The sequence below is a fragment of the Anarrhichthys ocellatus genome, unplaced genomic scaffold (genome assembly GCF_004355925.1).
Source record: "Anarrhichthys ocellatus isolate YVR2014 unplaced genomic scaffold, GSC_Weel_1.0 scaffold37, whole genome shotgun sequence".
Taxonomy (NCBI): domain Eukaryota; kingdom Metazoa; phylum Chordata; class Actinopteri; order Perciformes; family Anarhichadidae; genus Anarrhichthys; species Anarrhichthys ocellatus.
Genome location: NW_022280067.1, coordinates 4,313,171 through 4,335,557, shown reverse-complemented (window position 1 = coordinate 4,335,557; position 22,387 = coordinate 4,313,171). Strand labels below are relative to the sequence as shown.

Here is a 22,387-nt window from a genome sequence, read left to right as displayed (position 1 = left end):
GGGGCGTCGGTGGGGAGGCCGCAGATGAAGCCGGTTAATCTGTCCTGAATTAGAACGATCCCAGATTACTCTCAGAGGTCACGCAGGCTCTGAGCCTTTTTCACCGACTCAGCACTATAACACACCTTTAATCTATTCTGCTGCACTCTATTGTTTCAGCCTGTTTATGTCTCTTTGCTGGAGCAGAGGAAGGTCGCAAAGGGTCGGATAATATCCAGGGGAAGTCCAATTTGGGAATTTATACTTTTTTTTTTAACCTTTTTTAACAGTGAACTTATTTTTGGGGTGGAATACAAAAAGTTCCCCCAGTTTATTACTTGCATCAAGACAAGAACGTTTTGTATTATAAGATATGCTTATGATATGCATATGACATGGTACATCTTGCCTGAGCAATTAACCCTTATATTTAATTTAATTCCCACGGAACAGTATGTTTGGATATGCAAATGAGGTGTTATCTTATTACATATGTACTCATTTTCATACATTCCCAGAACAGAAATCTGAACATTGTATAAAGCCAGGCTCAACATTCTTGTCTCGTTTTGTTGACATGTTAAAGTCAAAGGTTTCTGCAGAGGGCATCAGGGAAATCAGAAAATACTGTCATTGTTGGCACAAAGAGACACCCTGAATCCACCTTATTTGTCATAACTGGAGAAGCTAAACTGGCCAGGGAGGAAGTTTATTTACCTATAATTATTTGCAGAATTTATAATAAATGATCTACATATTTATTACATATGAATGAGTTTATTTGGATGCATGTATCTTTTTGCATTTATTATTCATTTACAAATTCAACTTTTCATGGAAGGGAGACTCTCCCGTCACTGCCTATTCATCATATTTATTTGAAGGACTAGAGTGTAGGATTTGGCGGCATCTAGTGGTGAGGCTGCAGACTTGTGCATCATTTGTCCATTCTGGGCTATTGTAGAAACATGGCGCACTCCGTGAAGAAGTCCCGCTTTAAACCAAGCAGAAAGGGTTAAACAATAAAGACCTACACACATGAATAAGGTAAAGAAATATGTAAATTGTGTTTTTTGATTTTTGTTATATCAAAACACAACTTGTACTTTAGATGAAACTTCCTAAGTGTAGACCGCTGTGGAAAGGTCAAGGCAAAGCTTCAGCTGAGGATAACGAGCAGGATGAAGACTTCTCCGGGCTTTACGGGGCCAAAGGTCACCAATAACAAGCTGTCAAACTGCTGGGACAGGTTTATTTGCAAGCTGTGCGAGGCTGCAGTTAATTAAATAAGCTACTGTGTGATGCAGATCCAGGATCAGCGTTGTCGCTCTCATAATGATTTCCCCCCTTCATTTCCTGGACCACAGCCACTCTTCAGGTCGACCCCCATTTTAGAGAGAGACGGACAACTTCAGACGTTAACAGATATGCAATCAGGATGGTTTACTGATTGAGCTTGTAGTGCAGGATGAGGACGGCTCAAATCTAATCGAGGATGCTCAGACAGACGCACAAACCAAGAAGGAACTGTTTCTGCAGCTGCAGCAGAAGGAGAGCGGTCGACTAGCTGCTCACATTTGTTTGCTTTGCATGTAGCAGCAACAGCATTAAGGTCTACGAGGCTGAAGGATGCAACTTAAATGATGCAAATGTTTGATTTTGAGGAGTATTCTAGTAGTGATTTGATAAATCCGCCAGGTTGATATATTGGCTGATATTAACACATTGCAGATATATCAATATCGGCGTATATGTCAGCTGACAAACGTCAATAAACAGAAGTACAGCAATGCCAACGATATGTCTTTGTGTTTGAAACAGTTTCAACATTCTACAGTTTGTCCACCAGACTGGTGACAAGTTTATTTTTCCGACTCCCTCGAGGTTCTCTCTTTCTGTAGGTTTTTAAATTCCTTCTCGGCAGTTAATGAGCCGCTCTTCCTCCATTTCACCGCCGGAGGAACACAATTGATGACCCCTGCTGTTCAGGAGCAGTGGTAGCTGGAGTGCAGCAGAGGGGGGGGGGGGGGGGCCTTGAGTTTGTGCATAATGGAAGCCTTTTGCTCGCAGCGTTTACGGATGGAAGTGGTGTGTCCATCAACGCTGGAAGTCTAGAAGGATGCGGGGGGCAAAGAGCAGGCAATTTGATATAATCAAATACTGTCTCCTCTCCCTCTCTCTGCACAGAGCGCTCAATACAGTGACTTTGTGGACGAGCTGACCGAGTACAAGACCAAGAGCGTCCTCGCCATCCCCATCATGAACGGCAAAGACATGGTGGCCGTCATGATGGCCATCAACAAGCTGGACGGGCCGCGCTTCACTGCGAAGGACGAAGAGGTAACATCGAACTGGAAGTCCACCCTCAGCACACTTTATTCTAGTGATTCAGTCACTTAAAATAAGTGTAGAGCTCTTTGAAAAACCTTACAAAGTGTCTCAGAACAAACTATGTTCCCCTCTATGTATTTTACCGTTACTTACTTTTGTAATGCTTTTTGTCACTTCTCCAAACTGACTGCCTGACTGGACAGTGATCCAAAACTATGTAACTCCAACACAAAGTTTACAATAATTGTTCATGAGGTCTGTCATAAACGCTGCATGAAACCATATGACGCAGATGCAGCATCACTTGTTCAGTGTCAGCTCTGTCTCTACCCCAGAACCGTAAAGTTAACAAATAACATCTCTTATAACTTTATACAATCCTAGCTACTTGCATTGGAGCGGAGCTGGTAACGCTGAACAGCACACTCTGCAGTTAGCTTTTTCATGACTTTGTGCCGTAAATATATTGCCTTTATTATCCCGGGAGACCGTACGCAGACAGAGCTGCACAGTGAGGCTTATAGGGAACCAGTCTAAATGCAGATGTATTCATTATTCTGTAGCCATTACATTTTGTTATCAACATTTACTTCATAATGATAAAATAAGGCAAATGTATGAGCTGAAAAGGCTTATAAATGGACAAGTGCTATCTGCACCCAAAAACTGTATTGAAGACTCCGAGGCCTGACTTTACACTTATTTTAATTCCAAAAACAAAGACGTTTTATATCCCACTAAAACAGCAATGCAGAGGTTGCAGAGGGCTGTAACACTGATTAAAGAGTCACACTAAAGGATCTCTGCCGAAACAATAACAACAAGTCTCTGTGGCATGCAGTCAGAATACCACGCAGATATGATACACGATACACTTTCTCTGTCAACAAAGACGAGACGATGCTACCTTTCGGTTTAATATCACCTGTCAAACACGGCAGTTTGACAAATATAAATATTGGCAATGTTTGATACGTCTGCCATTTGAAACATGTCCCCTGCTCTGACTGATGGCACAAAGGTAAAAGTAGCTCACGTACGATAGAAAACAGAATATTATAATGGTTATGCTTTGGCCTTTGAAATAAAATACAGGTTATTAAAGAAGAGAAACAACAGTGTGTTTAGCACTCACAAACAAATAAACTCACTCACTCTCCATGTCTCAGTATTAAGGAACGTGTGTGCTGTTTCCTTCCAGACTCTGAACAAGTATCTCAACTTTGCCAACCTGATCTTGAGAGTTTTCCACCTGAGCTACTTGCACAACTGTGAGACCAGGAAGGGACAGGTGAGACTGCAGAGCATGCACTCCGTCCTTTGGCATCTGACCTAGCCTTTTTTCATCTCAGACTCAGATCAGATGTTTTTAAGAGACAGTGTGACTCTGAAAGCACAAACTAACCAAAATATGGTGGAGGCAAGTTACAAGAAGCAGTAAGATAGCAGTAAGATAGGAGGGAGATGTCCAAGTTTAAAGCTCGGGGTCTGAGGCGTGTGCGTGAACGTTTTTAAACTGCTGTGTTCTGTCATCCAGGTGCTGCTGTGGTCGGCCAGCAAGGTGTTTGAAGAGCTGACGGACATAGAGAGGCAGTTCCACAAGGCCCTGTACACCGTCAGAGCTTTCCTCAACTGTGACCGGTACTCCGTGGGTCTGCTGGACATGACCAAGACCAAGGTGGGTTAGCATGGATACACAGCCAGAGTCAAGGACACGGTGGGGAGTCTTAGTTTGAGATGATCAGGTTTCCTCAAATGTGAAATCATATCCAGTTTTTAGGGAAGAAGTTTTTCAAATCAAATTTGGTTCAACAATCTGCAGGTATGATGATACAGTATCACAAGCTCATGTCTTTCTTTTTCTTATATGAATGATAAATAAATACACAAATATAGATAACAGAATACTTGTACAACTAAAACACAACTGGTAGAACACAAAGTCAACCTTTGCATTGCCTACACGCCACAAGCGCACAGTCCAACATGTATGTAACCACAGTGTTACACATTTACTCCTGCACACACTTCATGTACCCACATACACACAGCTGCATGCAGATGCGTGCATAAGGTCAAATAAGTGAAGCTTAAGAAGTCAAAACACTTTAGATTTGGGAGCAATAATCCACATTTAGGGCTTGACTTTGGTCTTAAGAAGCTGGATTGCAGCCACAGCGCTTCTTCACCCCAAATCCTGAGACTTCACTTTAAGCACGAGTTACAAACAACCATCACATCCTGGAAAACAATAATAACTGTATATATACTGTATGTATTGATGATGAATGTTTACAAATTTGAAACTGCGTGCATCCAGTGCTTATTAATATTGTCCTGTTGTGTTTGTACCATTCTCATCCCAGATGAGGTTTGATGAGATCTGTTTCTGTTTGTGATATTGAGATATTTTCAGACACTCCTCTGGGGTTTCTCTGATTGATCTGCACGCGTCTTCTTCTGCTTCCGTCCCTCCCTTGTGTCAAAGACAGAGCTAACACTTCAAACCATCTCCTGATCAGTGTACGATCCCCCACGTACTAACATGTTGTCATAAATACTACTTATTTGCTGTGGCTGTCACCTAATTACAAGCAGCTGCCAGTTGATTCCTAACACCTGCTATCTGAGAACAGACACATGTTGTCTGCCTACACAGATGGTCGTCTGGTTACTACACTGGATTTCAAGCACTCAAAAATAAACAACACTAGTAGCTCAGCTTTGAGCCCCTGTTGTTGGAAACGGTGCACTTTGTGATGACGGGACAAAACGTTCCACACACTAGCCTGAGAGGTGGCTGGAATTAGCATTTTCAGGCAGAATGGTGGTGTTGGATGAGCCTCCAATTAACAGTAAGTGCATCTAAATAATGAAACAACAGAAAGCAGCTGTGTCAGCGATGTTGCCCTCTCTAAATCTGAAGGTTCTCTCTCTCTCTCTTTCTGTGTGTGTGTGTGTGTGTGTGTGTGTGTGTGCAGGAGTTCTTTGACCTGTGGCCAGTCCTTATGGGAGAAGTTCCACCATATGATGGACCCAAAACTCCTGATGGCAGGGTGAGGAAATATTAACCTCTGCTACTACAACGACTGTGTCCCCTTGAGCACCATTGGGCTGCTTTTAAGACCAATAGTAATCTGCTTAATGACACCTTTATACTATTTTAATAAGTACTTCTGTATAGTTGAGCGTGAAAGGTCAACCTTGACCTGATAAATGAGCAAACCTGGAGCTTGAGTTGTGTTGGTATTTCTCTATACATTAGTGTCTCAGTATACGTTTTCACAGTGATTCTTTGGACTTTAATCGACTATTTAAAAATGGTCTTCCCTTAATCAAGAGTCAATATTGTCGTGCAACATGACCAGTGATGATGAGTAAGTGGCTGATGTTGGGAGCGTTTCAAAGGACCGAACTGATTTTCACTTCATTCGTCTTCTTTACACACTGACTCTAATTTTTACGTCATTTGTCTCCTCAAGGAAATTGTCTTCTACAAACTGATTGACTACATCCTCCACGGAAAAGAGGACATCAAAGTCATACCGTAAGTCAACACAGAGCTCTAGTCTAAAGATACACGGGGTTTTGTTTGCTCTCGTGCACGTGGACGCACATGCACGTGGTGAACGGACACTACACATACCGACGTACAGGAGGCTGTAAAATGATAAGAAACAAAGCAACGCACCAACAAAGGCAGGGAAGAAGAAGAAAACATGAATGTAAACGATGCAGTTTAAGAAAGACGCAAGTAAGAGGCATTCAACCTGTTTGTTAGACCTCAAACATTTAAGGTGATTGGAGTGTGATTATTAGATAACGACAGGATATTAATGCAGTTTTTTCACGTTTCGTCATTTACACGATTACTTTGTTGAAGATGATCATCATCGTGTTGTGTTCGTCCTCAGGAATCCTCCGGCGGATCACTGGGTCCTGGTTAGCGGCTTACCGACCTACGTAGCAGAGACTGGGCTGGTCAGTGTCTCTTTCTTTAGAGCTCCTCTTCCGTTAGTTCGAGACATCTTTGAACACATCTCACACTATCATTTGAAATGAAAATAAACTCTCAAACCCAGTTTGTGTCACAAGAACATCACCAGTTTCATGCAACTTTTTTGCATGTTTCTCACCAGATAGCGAAACATTTATTAATCTTTGCAATAAAGTTAACCTTTGACACTTGTTGGGTGTCAAACTGACTTCCTCTAAGTGAGAGTTATGCATATTTCATCGTTGTTTTTCCGTTCTCTGCATGTCAAACCGTTCTCTAAGATCAGAGGTGTTCTCCAGGCATCCTGCGTGTTACATTGAGTTATTGAAGGACACAGTTTCAGCTCACATGGTTCCATGATGAGTGAGGGTTTTGAACATGTGACCTTTCAACAAACTGCTCCGCCACCCCGAAGCTCAGCCATGTACGAATCAAACAACACCTGAATAATGAATGAAAGGCGAGCGAGCCGATTGAACAGTAGACGGCTCGGTTCAGCAGAAGTAAGAAATGACAACAAACGCCGGTCTGAAGATACGAGACGGAGCGAATGTTTTATTTACGGCAGGTTTGGTCAAACAAGTGGAACAGGAATCACAACACGAGGTCTGTTCGGGACCTTAGATGACGGTGTGAGGAATTTACAGATTTGAATCGTAAACACAGATCTGATTATATCCAGCATGTTCACAAATACAGCCTACACGGAGTTCAACAAGTCCTTTAGTGTTGAGATTGCAACAACCAAAAGCAGGAATTTACAGTGAGGGACTTATAAATATGAATAAATAAAATTATTATTATCTATACAGTTTTTGTATTTCCTGACTAACTGTTTTCTGTCACTGCGGTGTGTTACATGTTATGATGATCAGTGTGCTCTTTGAACAAATACAATTCTAAACACATTTTGACATCCGGTTGATCCCCAAAATGTCTACATTTTTCTTGCAGTATTTTAGGATTGCTGCTCCGAATGTACTAATGATAGTTGTATGAAATAATAATTATAAATAAGATGAACAAAAATAACTCCTGTAGGCAGTTATTTGTATCAAAGCAGCTGATACAGATGTTCATGTTGACTAAAACTTCAACTTTATTCAGAGATGACTTTGGTGTATTTAGTGAGATTGTCTTGGGTGTATTAATGGACATTATATGGTGGGATTAAGGATCACGAGTATGTTTGTTAGATCCATTCGGTTCTATTCGTAGCTTTGTGAAAGCTCGTCTTTACCTCATCACCCGTTGTGTTGCAAAATGCCTCCTCCACATTTCTCCCTCTGACTTTCAGAGAACAACTTTCCTTTCCTTTGAGTCTGTGTGAAAGCAGTGTCCTTTAAAACATCTTAATTTCAAAATAGCTCCTCTGGAAGCTGCGGGTGGTCAGAGGAGCAGAACGCCATTAGGCCTTATTACACAGTTGTCAGTGTGCACACCATTGTGGAAATGAAAAGTGTTCAGCCACACGCTGCTGTGATGTACTGTATATATGTAATTTCTGCAGCCGTTGTAATTAATCACAGTGATACTTCCCCAAACTCCCTTGTCCTTCCATCCCTCCTTCCATCCCTCCTTCAATCCCTCCTTCTATCCCTCCTTCTGCTTCACCCCGTCTGTCCTCCCTCTGTCCTGTCCTTCCATCGTCTTCTCCGCTTGTCATTTTTCAACTCGCCATCATCTCTCCTCCCTCATCTTCTCCTTTTTTCTTCCTCTTCTACATCATGTAAAAGGTGAACTTCAGCTTCACCTTTCCACAAATGGAGGATAAAATACATGTCAGAGTGACACTAATGGTTTAGATGTGACACGAGGGGATCTGAATGGATTCACAGTACGACTTGGTCTGCTCTTGAATATCACATGTGAACATGTGAGGGTGTACTTTTTGTGTTTCATGTGTTTTTCTCACATGAACATTGTAGCAACTGTCATCACAAATGTCATTTCTTTTGTCCCTTTTTTCCACAGATTTGTAACATAATGAATGCAGGTCAGGACGAGTTTTTCAAATTCCAGGTAAGACAGCTGCAACCTTTTTCATTTTCTTTCTAGGAAGCGCTGTTTAAGAGAACGAGAGCGAAAGTTTAAGACCAAAACAACTGTACGACATTACTACTAAGAGACTTGTTAAAACAGTGAGCCTCAGTTCTTCATCGTGTCTGTAGAACGCTCTTTGTGTAATTGATGAGTGGTCGGAAGGTACAGTAGCTGAAATGTGTGTTTCTAGGAACGTTAAAGCAAAACTTCATCTTAAAACTAGCTTCAGCTTTCTGACACATTTTATAATACGTCTCCGTCCTCTATGGTCTAATGATAATTTATTGGTGCGCCTTAATGGACTTGTACTTACAGCCGGGCCACATAACCGCAATTCCAGCCCTGGGACCTTTGTTGCATGTCATATCCATCTCTCTCCTCTGTCTGCACTCTGTCATATGAATATAGCAGCGTATTACCGACGTTGTAGGAAAGAGTAAAATAAAACACTGAGGCGTGGGAAGGGGAGTAATATTAAGGGATTAAAGTTGGATATTCTCTGAGATTAAAGTCATAAATTTGCGGAAAAAGAAACTCTGAAAACATAGTTGTTGTTTTTTTTTGGCCAAGGAGCCACATCGCTTCACTTCGCCATGTTGGATCAAGCTCATCCCACCACAGGCACCGCCGCTTGCCGTGTATTATTCCTGCAGTGTCAAATTATAATTTGCAATCGCATTTAGCAACAATGAAATACTTGTGAATTCTGCTCAGAATCAGCACGTCATCATAAGACTTAGAAGAGACGGTGCTGTGAATATGGCCAATTTAGTGGAAAACAACTTCCTGATTTAAGCTTTTAATTGTAAATTTGAGGGTTTTTTCCCCCATAAATGTACCATATTAATCTGAGAGATTATCCAAGTTTATTTCTCGTAAATGAACATCTTTAATCACCACATTCCCCTTTTTTTAACCTACAATGTCTCGAATACGCTGCCGTGAATGAAGGCAAAAATGATCTTAAATAAAGGATTGAACTCTTGCTGCTTTGCTTCCAAATGTAATGAATATCCATGTCGATATAAATGTCCAATTATCAGCTGTTATACATTTACATTAAATCACTTGGCGCACTCTGTTCTCCAAAGCTCTGCACAAATGTGATCGTCCACAACCGGTACCACGTTCATTTGATTCATATGATTTGTTCTCTTACATTTATTTATCCGGGAGAGAATACATTCAGCACCGCCCAGCGTCACCTTCATTACTTTATGTACATTAGTTGTTGCTGTGAGAGCAATTTCCCTCATTATCTGTAATCAGATTTGTATGTAAAGTAACAGATGACATTAGCATATCACAGTCAGATTACAGTAATTGCATTATATATATATATATGAGCCTTTACTCTTGAGTGATGTGAATGAAATGTAATAGAGCTTATATGTTGAAATACTATATTAAAAAAGTAATTTAGCTACATAATGTGCTCTCATGAACCACCAGGGACCCATTCTGCCTCATAGTCCCCCATGCTCTGCTCTCCTTGGTGTAAATGAGATTTCTGAGGGCTATAAAGCGCCCGTAGTATTTATCCTTATTATACTCTGTGTCTGTCATCGGTTCTGCACTGCAGATAACAATGAATGTTAACATGAAAATCCACCTCTTCTCTCAACGTCTGATCGGTTTGAGTTATTTTGTGATGACGTGTTCACGAGCAAGCTAAGGAAGTGTTTCAGTCGTATTGAAAACACACAGTAGGATGGTTTGTTTCTTGCTGCTTTGCATTCTGGTCCTTCTGCTCCTGTTGAAATCTGTCTGTCCCAGATCCATACTCCAGAACCCGATGTCTTCTTTAATGTTTAATGCTTTTTTTGAGGATTGGAAAGATTTTTGCAGCTCTCCGCATTGCGATGTAGCGGAAGATTATGCATCAGCGGCACACACAGTAATTGCCCGTATGAGTATACGTATGTTATTTTCCACATGGTGTGTCTTTTTCCTGTATGACCGCTGAACACCGGTGCAACCCGCCTCAGTCTCTCTGCTGTTTTTAGTGCTTCTGTTCATCTCTACTTTCCCTCTTCTCTGTTGCTGAATGCGTTGCGTTTTACTACCTTGTAAAGCACCTTAAAGTGCAGTTTTATGAAATGACTAGATAAATGAAGTCGATTTTTACGGGGAGGTTTTATATCGCTGAAACCTGTCTCATCATCAAACTGCTGTAAATAACTCTCATATCCGTGACGAAGAAACACACAAACTCTGGAGTTATTTTTCCACGTTTTTCATCCATTCAAAATAAAATGAGAGAACATTTGTTGTTACAGCTGCTTTTAAAAAGGTCATATGTAGTACATGTTAAAGAATGGAATCTGATGGGTCACAGAACACCGGCACAGAAGCTAAGCAATGTAATGGAGAAAAGAAGGCTGATAATAGTGTAAGCCTTTGCTATATTCAGACTATTTTCACTAATTCACCCTGGTGTCAGACGGTCCGTTCTGATCAGGAACTGAAGCTGTTATCTATGCTTCTCCTTTGACAATGACAGTATAACCTTTACCTCGTAGAACACAGACGTTATTCTACCGCCGCCTCTATCGGTTAAAGCAGTAGAGTCAACTCTCCCTTCAAGCTACACAGCTTTCCATTGAAGGATGGAACTTTCTTTTTTCATTAAGTTCTTTGTGACTCTTGACAGATAATCCAAGTAAAATCTTCCACTTTGTGATGAAGCTGAAGTGCAGAAGTATGAGCCCGTTTTAAAAATGAGACTTCATCAACTGCTCCTGCAGTGTTTTCATATTTTAGGAGCAGTGAGCAGGTGAATTATTGATTCTCTCTCATATTTCCTCTGGATGGAGAAGGTCATATTACATTTCTGTGGGGTTCCTGCTTTCTTTATTACAAAGTAGTGGTACGGGGTAAAAAAAAAGGCCCAATATTACTGCCTAAACATATCAAAGAAAGTACATTCCTATTCATAGTCATTGCATGTTGAAGTGTGTGTGTGTGTGTGTGTGTGTGTGTGTGTGTGTGTGTGTGTGTGTGTGTGCGTGTACGCACAGAAAGAGCCTCTGGATGACTCCGGCTGGACCATTAAGAACGTCCTGTCTATGCCAATCGTCAACAAGAAAGAGGAGATAGTGGGTGTGGCCACATTCTATAATAGGAAGGATGGGAAACCCTTTGATGAAATGGACGAGACGCTGATGGAGGTACAGGCGCAGTGTGTGTGTGTGTGTGTGTGTGTGGCAGCACTGAGTCATTGCTTTATAAATATGCTCGGGCCATTCAGAGCATCTGCATTATTTATCATTGGGCCTGGAGGCTTTTTACTAAAGTTTCTCAGTCTGCCTCACTGCTGAGAATCCAGTTAAGATGACACAACATGACAGTTTGATCCTCAACTGTTCCTTAAAATCACTCTTTTTCTGAACAAGTTTCTTTTTGACATCTGAACGTGATTTAGCATTCATTAATAACTGCACAGCCGAGGTGATGTGTAAGCTGTTAGATCTGATGTTTGTCAAACAGTGTAAAGTACATTTACTCTTGTACTATGTCTAAGTACTTGTACTTTACTTGAGCCTTTACATATGAAGCACATTTGTACACATTTGTTACTTTGTGCTACATTTAATTTATTTGTCACATATTGCTAGTTACTTTAAGATTTTACATACAAACCATATGATCAACATATAAAATACAATGAATTATTACACAACCCAACAGGATGTAAAGTAGTTACACTTAGACGTCGCCTGATGCAACATTAAAATGCTGCTTACATGTGAGGGCCCCAGTGTTAACGAGTCAGTAAGTACGTAAGTAACTAAAAGTTTTTCTGAGTAAGTTTTGAATGCAGGACTTTTCCACATTGTGGTGTTTCTACTTCTTCCACCTCTGACAGGCAGAGGAAGGCAGTTAGCTTGAGAAGTGATAGCCACCATGGCTGAACAGAAAGAAAAAGAGTGTCACCTACTCTTATTAAAAAAAGAATAAAAGCATTTGACATACCTGCCACCAGTAATAGGCTGCTAACTCTCTCTCTCTGTCTCACACCATGTGTCCAGTCTCTGACTCAGTTCCTGGGCTGGTCGGTGCTGAACACCGACACCTACGACAAGATGAACAAGCTGGAGAACAGGAAGGACATCTTCCAGGACATGGTGATGTACCACGTCAAGTGTCGTAAGGATGAAATCCAGCACGTCCTGGTTAGTGGATAAATATGTCAAAGAGGGATCAACTACCGTAGAGATAAATACATCACTGAAAGGCTCATATGAAAACCTTTGGGTTGAATTAATGTATTTTATGTTTCAGTCCTACTAGAACATTCAAAACCTTTTTAAAAGTCAAGGATTTTATTGTTGGTTTGTTGGTAAAGCCAAGTGAAAATACTTAATTAATGTATTCTTTTCTTTACTTGGCCTATTGAGTCCTCTAGAGATATGTAATAATGGTTATCATGACAGAGAGGCATATCTGATGGCCCCCATGAATTAAAGTCAAGACAATGTTTCCGCAAAACAAGTATGAAATGTGTTATGGAATCTCTAAAAAGAAAGATTCTTCACTACAATAGCACATTTTAACGTTGGTCGTTTGTACATAAAATTCGGCATCTCGAGTGAAACATTAAAAAATGTGTGTTAATGTTGACATTAGGGGCAGTAGGGTTCACATTCAGTGCTCCAGTGATGAGATGAAGAATGTATTTTTAGTAAAATAGGAATACACGAGGAATGGATACTTTCTTTCTCCGTTGATGTTTGTGTCAGCCAGAACAAAACCAGTGTGCTTGAAAGCAGTCGGTTGATATGGATGATCTAAACAGGAGGCGTGCATCGTTTATAAACTGAAATAAGCTGCCAGCTTTCTTATGAGGTGATTTGTCAGCGGACGGAGAGAGACAGAACAAGAGCAGATACCGGATTTGACCTTAGATCAGGAAGTCGGCTGATTGATGCCGAACCATTTCATCCAAGGTGAGCGCTGATGTTGTGTGTTTCCTCCAGAACACCAGGGAGAGATGGGGGAAGGAGCCGGACGCGTGTGAGGAGGAGGAGCTCCAAGAGATTCTGGTAAACAACAACAAGAAACTTCCACTTTGTGTTTCAGTCTTGAACTCCAAATACATTGTCCATGCACAAAAATAAATACATTTCCCATGATGCAAACTAACCAGTTATTGACTCTACAGATTAAACCTGGACCTTTTGGTTATTCTGTTCTTCCATCTTTCTCTAAAACCGCTGTGTGCTCTACATTCACACTCAGATCTACGTCACAATGATCGCTAAGTATGAATTTGTAAGCGTTTGTCCGTCTCTGACCACAGTCTGAGGTCCTGCCAGACTCTAAGAAAGCTGAGCTCTTTGAGTTCCACTTCTATGACTTTCATCACACCGAACTGGAACTGGTGAAATGTGGCATCAAGATGTACTACGAACTGAAAGTGGTGGACAAGTTTCACATTCCCAGAGAGGTGAGTAATTAGTTGGTTAGTTAATTCATTAAGTCCTCTGTTGGACAGTGTAAGAAATATTCTGCTTCAAGCCATATATATATATATATATATATATATATATAAAATCATACACTGTCATTTTGTCATGTAAACACAAGTTAAAAGCAGGAGCCTGTGTGTGCTTGCAGGCCCTGGTGAGGTTCATATACTCTCTCAGTAAAGGCTACAGGAGCATCACCTACCATAACTGGAGACACGGATTCAACGTGGGACAGACCATGTTCACCCTGCTCATGGTGAGTGCGTGTTGTTATTGTTTATATATATATATATATATATATATATACAGCCCCTACTTGGACATTGTGTAAATGCCTCCATTTGTCTGTGTGCTGTAGTATGTGCATGCATGTGCACATATGTGATAATATTTGTGCATGAACTCAGTGAATCATGGATGCAAACTTCCCAAGTCTCTAAAAGCGGACCTCCTCGCTCCCTCTGCCTGACTTGTTTGTGTGTGTTTGTGCTCTCAGACGGGGGATCTGAAGCGCTACTTCACAGACCTGGAGTGTATGGCCATGGTGACCGCCGGCCTCTGCCACGATATTGACCACAGAGGAACCAACAACCTTTACCAGATGAAGTAAGAGATACAGGGAGGCGGGGGGGGGGAGGTTTCAGCATTTTGCTTATTCAACAGAAAGAAAAGCATTTGTATTTTTCAAAAGTGGCAACTAACATAACTAACATACCTTTTAGAAGTAACTAGTGAGCTGGACTGACCTTTGGGATTTTAGCCCATTGAATCAAAATTGACGCAACTTCGACTTTATGTGTGTATGTTTTAATCTTTAACTTCTTTGAAGGCGTTCTAGGCTCTTGGGATTCATCGGGTATCAGAAATCTGTTGGAGAGCACCGAGGGCGTCTCAATTATTGGCTTCAGGGTTTGATAAACGAGAACATGAAAGCTACTGAGGCAAGAAGAGACCAGCTGAGTCACGAGTACTTTAAACAGAGAGGCTGCACAATGCAACACAGTACGTGTAGCGGTGATTTATCTCTCTAAGAGAATCAGTAGATGTACTGTTTACTGCAGCAGACACGCTGTTTTGTGTCCACACAATCTTAGTCTTAAAGGGGAACGTTTGAGCCCATCCACGTTTTGATCCAAGAATTGATTATAAACTGAAATTAACTAAAATTGAATTAGACAGCGAAATAAACAATATGATTCATTAAAGTATAGTTTTGATAATTACTTTCTTCCTTGACCTGAGTTCTTTCCCTCGTTTGGTAAATCCGAGCCTTCGGTTTGTACGAGACCGTTGAATCGACTCGAGGTGACAGCAGCCACTCCTCCTGTGTTCAGGCGAGCTGACCTCGGCTCTTTATGTGAAGCTCACGTCACACACTGAGAACATCAATGAGCTCATATTGACCAGATACACCTCCAGCTGCTCTGCTCCACCTGCTGATGGACGAGCTAATGAGAGCCGCCATTAGCCGCGGACACAGCAGGCCAGGCCCACCCTGAGTTTAACGTGCATGATTTATCACAGTGTAACCTCCCCAATCTGTGTGTGTGTGTGTGTGTGTGTGTGTGTGTGTGTGTGTGTGTGTGTGTGTGTGTTTTTCCAGGTCTGGTAATCCACTGGCGAAGCTTCACGGCTCCTCCATCTTGGAAAGACACCATCTGGAGTTTGGAAAGACTCTGCTAAGAGATGAAGTATGCTGCAGTACACACACACACATGCTCGGACACACACACACACACACACACTCTTTCTTAAGCTACCCGGTATCCTTGTTGTCCTTTGACTTTTCTGACTTTCTGTCGTGTTTCAGTCATTGAACATTTATCAGAATCTGAACCGCCGTCAGCACGACACCGTCATCCACCTCATGGACATCGCCATCATCGCCACTGACCTGGCTCTCTACTTCAAGTGAGTCAGTCGGTGTCTACATTATTCCTCTGCTTTCAATGCAATTTAGTCAGCGAGTTTAGACAGAATAATGACATTTAATAGTCTTTTGTTATTGTTCAGTGTCAGTGTTCAGTGAATAATTTAAATAAGATGAACACTGACCTTTAGATTGATATTGAAACAATTCATTAGTTGACTAGTAAAAAGAGAATTATTCAGGCACACCCTTTACTCATATCTAACATACCAAACAATGTTTTATGATCACGAACACCGATACATGTTTATACCTTTTATTATCAGAAATATCCTCCTGAAATCTGCCCCGTAACCAAGCACCCTAACTACAGAGCAAAACCACCCTCTCAATAATGTTGACGACACAAAGAGAGTCGGGTTAATGTGTAGGAATCTGTATACTGCCTTGCGAACAACGTGCAATAAAGACAGATGAGATATATTGTTTTCTTTGTGTGCAGGAAGAGGACGATGTTCCAGAAGATCGTGGACCAGTCCAAGACCTACGAGAACTGGAACGATTGGACCAAGTACATGATGCTGGAGACCACGCGCAAAGAGATCGTCATGTAGGGCACACACACACACGCACACACACACACACACACACACACACACACACATGCCAATAGAGACGTACAGACCAACGGATCTCAGTCATGTGTTGTGTTTTTAGGGCCATGATGATGACTGCTTGTGACCTGTCTGCCATCGCCAAACCGTGGGAGATCCAGAGCAAGGTACACACACACACACACACACACACACACACACACACCTGTGTGATTCCACACAAGGTCTTTTTCATACTTCACAGTATAATGGCTGAAGAATGGCACCCCAGCCTCGCTAACATCCGGCCGCTCTCAGTAATAAGACACACACTCGTACGCACAGAGAGGCTGTGTGGCTCTTGTCAGTAGTGATTCCTGACGGCCTCATGCATCAAAAGCAACTTGCTGCTTTTCATTCCCCCTCATCACGCTATGGCTGCCTTTCATTTCAGTTAAGCGTGCGATAAACACATCGCCGCCGAGCCTGCACACACAGGACGCACATCCGGCTGTTCGACAGGCGCTACTGGAAGGTCGTTTTTTACCTTTTATTGGTGCGCTATTGACTGGGAACATATGCGCTTTATCAGTAAGGTCTGCTTCACATTCTTATACGCACACATGAGATGAAGACTCGGAGCGATCTCATCAACATAGAACCCATAAAAACACCAGAGATGGTAATTTACAGCACAGCTAGTTGAGAACTGGTGAAGTGTTTGATGCAGCATCTGTTGACAGAAGAAGTAGAGATAACCATTTATTTCTGCTTATGAAAGTATGTTTGTTTTATCAGATTTTCCTCCAATCGGTGTGTTCAAATAATTTTATCAGCAAATATTTTTATTTAATTTGTTCCACTTGTGCTGTGAAACCAAACCAGACGAAATAGAAAACCTTCTGATTCGGACCAGCCCAACAGACTATAGCTCATGAAAAATAAATCCCTGGTTGAAGTGATCCCACCCTGAGACCTTTTATTCAAGGGGTCACAAGTAGACATGGCTTCATTTCAGAGGGTCACAAGTCAGAACTGTTCGTACTCCGTCTCATTTTCTACATCAGTTGTTCCTGTGCTGTTACAGCATGAAACATTAAGGAAGATACTCGTCTCCCAGGCTCATTCCCTCCCGTCCATGAAATAACTCCACTTTATGAAAGTAGTATTCTAACACAAACTTTCACATCACAGCTCCACACTCTCTTCCTTTACAGAGAACCAAGAGTGACTTCTTCAGTTCATTTAAAACACAACCCTCCATGTGGTCGAATACTCAACTATGTCGTATCATTTATGTTTTCCTTTCACTTGCATGGCCTCCTCTGCCTCACTCGATTGACAAGCTAACGTATCTATAAAGTCTTATCTTAATCCACCTTTTACATCTAACTTTGTGAATTCAAACACTAACGCACATCACTTCTCAGATGGTTTTTAAGATAATTCGTCCAGCATGGCGAGCTAATCTTCTCTCTTTTGTATTCTGTTTCTTTACTTGAACAGGGACAATGCACGGACATTAATCTTATATAAAACAATGAGAGAGCAGTGAAAGCAGCATGAACCCGTGTGCTCCTCCTGGCTGCAATTGCTGGAGGTTGTTTGGTTTCAGAAGTCACTTTTCCATCTTGGGGTCAGAATCTTGCTCGATGTGGTCATCAGACACAACATGTTACCAAAGCAAAGTTTTACATGACTTCAGCTCTGGTACTCGGCTGCTGCCCATTAGGATATTCCACTTTTTTACTTTATTTTCTCGGGTTGGAGTTCACCTTCGGTGCACCTGGTGAGTCATATCTGCTTCCCACACACTGTCAGGATGTCTATGTGCAGCATCGGCCGCCCTCCTGAGAAGTGTTTTCTAAAAGTACTCTGATGACTAACTCTTCCTTTTTAAAAGGTGAATCCCTTCCTGAATACAGCGCTAACACATTCCAGCCGTCAAAACTGTTTTCATGTGCAGAGACCTCAGTAACAGATGTTGAATTAAGCAGCATAATAATAAATATCTCCTAAAGTACAGATTGATTCACTGGGATTGTTACCGATGATATACGTCCTTCCCTCGGATGTAACGGAGAGACAAAAGCTTGAGCTGCTTCATTCTTGATGAGATATTCTGCTGACATTTGTCATGGCTGATATTCACTCAGTTCTGCTTCCCACTCACACAGAATGTCTGGCTGCACAAGCCTCGTGACAATTGTTCCCCAAAACTGGCTCGATGACTAACTCTTTCTAAAATGAGGTTTCCATCCTGAATACAGGATTCACACTTTATTCATCAGATCTATCGTTGCTCTATTTCAGGTTTGTGAGAGAAGAATAAGAGCAGGTTTTTACTTCATCAAGACACAGAGCCTGAAACTGTGTGAATACTATTCTCATGTGTGGGACATTGTGGAAGCTTTATGGGCTGATTTTAACAACATGTACATGTATGAAGAGTTTTAGATTGTTATAATGTGACAGTGACATAACAGCAGTTAGAGTATATGAAGGCCTGGTCTTAAAGGAGTATTCCACCAAAATACGAACTGCAGTGCGGACATTATTCGTCTTGATAATAGAGTAATCATACTAACAATATGTGACGACTTGCCATTTCTCTCCGTTTCATGCCATTGTGCGTTGACCGCGTTTGGGTTTTGGACTGTTCATTGCACCAACAGAGCAACTTAAAGACGACATCTTTGGCTCTGGGTAACTTGTGATGTTTTAGTCGTACAAATACAGACAAACATTATGTCACCCGTATGGAAAACCTTCATCCCCCAAATTGTCAACATTTCACAAACGTTAAAAAGCAGTTTGGTTTACTGCTTCATCCAGAGGACTCATAACCAGAGTACGTGTTGAGGTGATGATCAAAATCCACGAAATGGTTGGTGCATGTTATTGTTTTTAATTGTCAACAGCACCTCTGAGACAGACTCCTTTCTTCTCCTCCTCTAGGTGGCGCTGTCTGTGGCTGCAGAGTTCTGGGAGCAGGGAGACCTGGAGAGGACGGTCCTGGAGCAAATTCCCATCGTAAGAACACCGAGAGCTCGACGCTAAGAATCCGGTTTAGATGTATTTGTCCTATTGACATCAAAAAAACACTAAACTTCTGCAGCTCCAACGGCAAAAAGCTGTGAAATGTTTGATCAATATTTTGAATTGGAAGATGTTGTTTTGTGATCCTGGATTTCTCTGAGTGATTGTTTTGTCCATATCTTTATTTTTTTTATCATTTAGTGCCGGTAAGTTAAAGTTTGAGCGGAGGAGAGAGAGGATTTGGTGGGTGGAGAGGAATCATGGGAGTTGAGGCAGGACGAGGCTCTCCTCGAGGCTCCAATTTAGGATGGAGAGCGGGAAGGACACGATTAGAGACGGCAGGGGACCGCGAGACGGAAACGCAGTTAGAAGACGAAATGAAAAGAACCGGTTTTGCCCCTGTGGCTGTGGCGTTGAGCGATGTACAGGCCATCACGTGGAGCACTGATACGCAGAGAGCAGCCAGTGTGGCTCTGACCCAGCCGACCGTACCCTCCGCTGCCTCTCTCTCCTCGCTCTGTTTCATCCCCTCATGTATGTCCTTGAGACACTTGAAGTGCGAGAAGCACCATCCCGCACTCCCCAGCCTCACACTGCTGTGAATTAATAGCATCTGTGTCAGCAGGGAAAACTTTTCATTTTGATCAGTTAGTGCTCTCCCAGCGGCCGGTTCTGTGACTCACTGTGGTCTGACAAGAAGAAAAAAGATTCAGCAGAGGCTGCGGCGCTCAATTTTCTCAGGAAATGTAGGTGGCAGTTTTTGCCAGCAATTACAGCCAGCGTGAACTCTCTGACAGCTTCTTACAGTCCAGTGTGCTGCCCACACTCACGTCTTTTTAGATGTGCCTGCTAATGGGACTCGAATGGGACTTAACAGGCTCATTCAACCTTTAATTGCACACTGAGGAACTCCATGTGGAGCCCTCTTTTACAACCTTGCAGAGTTACACTTTCCCCTCTTTTTTAAAACAACAGAACGTGACGCTTGTCTATAAGGAGCGCTCACTCTCTGCTGCTTTCAGGAGACTTTTTGGGGTTTCAGGTCCCGATTGGAGGCGTCTAACATTTCTTTTGTACAAACTGGTTTCTCAGTCAGTGATGGACGGAGCGCTCGGTAACATCGATGCATGTTTACAAAAAAAGAGGTCAGAGGTCAGCTTCAATGAGGCTGGGAACGCACCATTGCTGTTCTTAAAGGGATAGTTTGGCTCGTATGAGCTTTTTATCCATCGTCAGTGTTTTACCTTCAGTAGACGGCGGTGGCCACGCCCCCAGTTAGGAGAAACAGACATGCCTACCTGCACAGGTGCAAAGTAATGTAGTGCTGTGGACAGGGGCATCCGCAGAACATATTTCAGTCACCTGATATTAATGTTTTTAGGTAAGTGTAGTCTATATTTTGAATATTTTTGAAGGTGAAACTTATCTATGCTCTTGTCAAAGATAACTTTCTCTTTCAGCACAGTTTGAATGCTGGAAAGAGTCGTCTGAAGGAACGAAAAGCGGTCAAAATATTGTATAATATAGTGCACACCTGTTCACAGCAGCATATTGCTCTCATCTTTGTACTGTCTGTTTCTCCAAACTGGTTTTGTGTCGACCACCATCTACAGTAGGTAATACACTGACTATTGATAACTACCTCTATTGATAACTACCTCTGTTGATAAGTACCTCATAGAACCCCATTTCAAAACACCCAAACTATTCCTTTAAGAACAATCTACTTGATGTAGTTTCCTAATTATTGCGACAAACTTAATCTATAGTTTGCAGCAAGACGACAGGGTGGACAAAATAACAGCACCACTGTTTCATCACAGTTAGTCATTAAGATGCAAGGGCATAGCAGTCGAGTTGATGACCACATCAGTACACACAAGTGTTTTAATCTGTGTCTCCCTCTCCTTCTCCCTCTCCCTCTCTCCTTCAGCCCATGATGGACAGAAACAAATCAGACGATCTGCCGAAGATGCAGTGTGGTTTCATCGACTTCGTTTGCACTTTTGTGTACAAGGTCAGACGTCACACCACACGGAAATATTCACTCCCGATTTCTTTAACACACCGTGACATTGGCTGCAGCTGGATTATCTGTAGGTACATTTACAAGGTGTGACAATCAAGTCGAGCAGTTAATGGCATTTTAACTTGATATTGACTTTTCGGCTGTGTACCTTTATTTACTAGTGACTTGATAACTATCATCGTCTTTGTTCGCACTATCTGAAGCTCATTTGTTTGCGTTACATTTACAACATTTAATAAATGTCTGGTTCTAACAAAGCTGTATTGATTGTGTGTGATTTGGTTTGTGTTGACGCGTCGTCCTCTCCAGGAGTTCAGTCGTTTCCATGTGGAGATCACCCCCATGCTGGACCGCCTGATGAACAACAGGAAGGAGTGGAACGCCCTGAAGGAGGTGCACGAGGCCAAAGTGGCTGTCATCGAGGAGGCAAAGAAAGCCAAGGAGGAGAACGCTGCGGGGGCCAAACAAGGTAGGGGCCTCTCAGACATGTGAACACACACAGACCCTTTCTTTCTCAGTTTCATGTGGGACGTAAATGCCTCTGAGCCTAAACAGTCCATGTGCCGATTCTACATTAAGGTGAGACGTATAAACCGTCGCTTAATAATCCCAGTAGAGACACACAATTACAAACATTCAGGTGAAGACATTGTAAAATTATTTAATGCATTTTTAATGCTGTCACATTGATAAAAGAAATAACTTCTGCTCTGTTTTTCCTGTCTCCCTTCCTTCCTTTTTTCTTCCTTTCCTTCCTTCCTCCTGCAGGAAGTGCCGCCCAGTCACAGTCAAAGACTTGTATTGTCAGTTAAAGATGCTTCAACAGCACCAGTTTGCTTGCTACAGTACTTTGCCGTTGTCCAGCATTGGCTTCCCCTTCTTTTTTAAAAATCCATTGAGAGCGCATCTCTCACTTCAACATACACGTTACAACTGTCTCTTCTGCTTCTTCCTGTCCATCCTTTGATACTGTACTACTCATCATATGCACTTGGCATAATGATGTGTTCAGACGTTGATGGGAGGCTCCAACAT

General features: G+C 42.0%; 1 protein-coding gene across 2 annotated transcripts in view; it reads left to right on the top strand.

The window, feature by feature from the left end:
- pde6a (phosphodiesterase 6A, cGMP-specific, rod, alpha) overlaps nt 1-22,164 on the top strand; it is a 27,641-nt gene extending 5,477 nt beyond the window's left edge. For both annotated transcript variants that reach the window (XM_031866853.1, XM_031866854.1), the window contains exons 4-24: nt 2,167-2,319; nt 3,512-3,601; nt 3,848-3,988; nt 5,292-5,366; nt 5,793-5,857; nt 6,225-6,291; nt 8,282-8,329; nt 11,371-11,520; nt 12,382-12,525; nt 13,330-13,395; nt 13,653-13,799; nt 13,970-14,077; nt 14,318-14,427; nt 15,425-15,512; nt 15,632-15,732; nt 16,194-16,301; nt 16,409-16,472; nt 19,243-19,317; nt 21,257-21,340; nt 21,662-21,821; nt 22,121-22,164. In XM_031866853.1, the coding sequence (XP_031722713.1) occupies nt 2,167-2,319; nt 3,512-3,601; nt 3,848-3,988; nt 5,292-5,366; nt 5,793-5,857; nt 6,225-6,291; nt 8,282-8,329; nt 11,371-11,520; nt 12,382-12,525; nt 13,330-13,395; nt 13,653-13,799; nt 13,970-14,077; nt 14,318-14,427; nt 15,425-15,512; nt 15,632-15,732; nt 16,194-16,301; nt 16,409-16,472; nt 19,243-19,317; nt 21,257-21,340; nt 21,662-21,821; nt 22,121-22,164 (2,088 nt within the window). The remainder of the gene's footprint in view (nt 1-2,166; nt 2,320-3,511; nt 3,602-3,847; nt 3,989-5,291; nt 5,367-5,792; nt 5,858-6,224; nt 6,292-8,281; nt 8,330-11,370; nt 11,521-12,381; nt 12,526-13,329; nt 13,396-13,652; nt 13,800-13,969; nt 14,078-14,317; nt 14,428-15,424; nt 15,513-15,631; nt 15,733-16,193; nt 16,302-16,408; nt 16,473-19,242; nt 19,318-21,256; nt 21,341-21,661; nt 21,822-22,120) is intronic.
- Nucleotides 22,165-22,387: the final 223 nt, after the last annotated feature.